The sequence below is a fragment of the Apteryx rowi genome, unplaced genomic scaffold (genome assembly GCF_003343035.1).
Source record: "Apteryx rowi isolate R43461 unplaced genomic scaffold, aptRow1 scaffold_1985, whole genome shotgun sequence".
In the NCBI taxonomy this organism is placed as follows: Eukaryota; Metazoa; Chordata; class Aves; order Apterygiformes; family Apterygidae; genus Apteryx; species Apteryx rowi.
This window is the reverse complement of record NW_020448291.1, coordinates 1-1,690: the sequence shown is the minus strand read 5'-3', so window position 1 is coordinate 1,690 and position 1,690 is coordinate 1. Positions and strand designations below refer to the sequence as shown.

Genomic DNA, 1,690 nt, shown 5'->3' with positions numbered 1-1,690 from the left:
CTTTCCGCGGATCTGTGTCCCCTCTCCATGCCCACGTTCCCTCAGGGTGTCCATATCCCTCTGTCTGCTCTGTTCCCACGTCCCTTTCCTGTGTCCTTCCGTGTCCCTTCTCCACGTACTCTGCACACGCCCTGTCCCTCCGTGTCCCTGTGTCCCCCTCCCGTGTCCTTGATGCTCTCCACGCGTCGGTGCCCCTCCACGCCCCCACCGCACACGTGTCTCCCTCCCCGTCCTGTCCTCTCCCCGCGGCCGTGTCCCCCTGTGGCCACGTCCCCCCGTGGCCGCGTCCCCGTCCCCGTGTCCCCGTGTCCCCGCACCTTGTGCATGAAGACGAGGGCGCGCTCGTGGCAGTTGTTCACCTCCTCGTAGGCCGGGTCGCTCACGCACTTGTGCTTCACCTGCTTCCGCCGCTGCTTCAGGTAGTTGTACCACAACTTGTAGCTGCGGGCAAAGAGCACCCATGGGTGCCCCGGCCACCACCACGAGCACCCAAGCCACCTCCATGGCCATCGTCATGAGCACCCAAGCCACCTCCATGGCCATCGCCATGAGCACCCAAGCCACCTCCATGGCCATCGTCGTGGCTATGAGCAGCCAAACTGGGTGAGAAGCACCTACGGGCGCCTGAGCCACTGCCATGGCCACCGCCATGAGCACCCAAGCCACCTCCATGACCATCGTCGTGACCATGAGTGGCCCAACTGGGTGAGAAGCACCTACGGGCGCCTGAGCCACTGCCATGGCCACCACCATGAGCACCCAAGCCACCAACAAGACCATCGTCATGGCCATGAGCGGCCAAACTGGATGAAAAGCACCTACAGGTGCCCGAGCTGTGGTCATCAGCGCTCAAGCAACCACCACGAGAACTTGGGCCACTGTCTTGGTCACCACCGTGTCCATGAGTGCCCCAGCCACCTCCATGGTCATCGTCACGGCCATGAACGGCCAAACTGGATGAGAAGCACCTACGGGCGCCTGAGCCACTACCATGGCCACCACCACGAGCGCCCAAGCCACCTCCATGGCCATCGCCATGGCCATGAGTGGCCAAATTGGATAAAAAGCACCTACGGGTGCCCGAGCCATGGTCGTGAGCGCTCAAACAACCACCACGAGAACTTGGGCCACCGTCTTGGTCACCGTCATGGCCATGAGGGCCCAAACCACCTCCATGGCCATCGCTGTGACCACGAGCGGCCAAACTGGGTGAGAAGCACCTACGGGCGCCTGAGCCACTGCCATGGCCACCACCACGAGCGCCCAAGCCATGGCCACGAGCACCCAAGCCACCGACAAGGCCATCGTCATGAGCACCCAAGTCACCTTCATGACCATTACCATGACCATAAGCGGCCAAACTGGACGAAAAGCACCTACGGGCGCCTGAATCATGGTCATGAGCGCTCAAGCCACCACCATGAGCACTTGGGCCACTGTCTTGGTCACCACCATGGCCATGGGTGCCCAAGCCACCTCCATGGCCATCATCATGGCCATGAGCGTTCAAACCGGGTGAGAAGCACCTATGGCTGCCTGAACCATGGCCACGAGCACCCAACTCACTGCCATGGCCACCGCCATGGGCACCTGAGCCACCGCCACCACCACGAGCATCCAAACCGGGCGAGAGGCACCCACGGGCGCCCAGGCCACCACCACGAGCATCCAAACTGGGCGAGAGGCACCC

General features: G+C 62.9%; 1 protein-coding gene across 1 annotated transcript in view; it reads right to left on the bottom strand.

Annotated features, from left to right (window-relative positions):
- Positions 1-786, bottom strand: part of LOC112964651 (pre-mRNA-splicing factor SYF1-like) — an 11,703-nt gene extending 10,917 nt beyond the window's left edge. Inside the window, exons 1-2 of the mRNA XM_026063023.1 lie at positions 488-786; positions 318-441 (exon numbers count right to left, since the gene is read on the bottom strand). Coding sequence (XP_025918808.1) covers positions 318-441; positions 488-786 — 423 coding nt within the window. The remainder of the gene's footprint in view (positions 1-317; positions 442-487) is intronic.
- Positions 787-1,690: the final 904 nt, after the last annotated feature.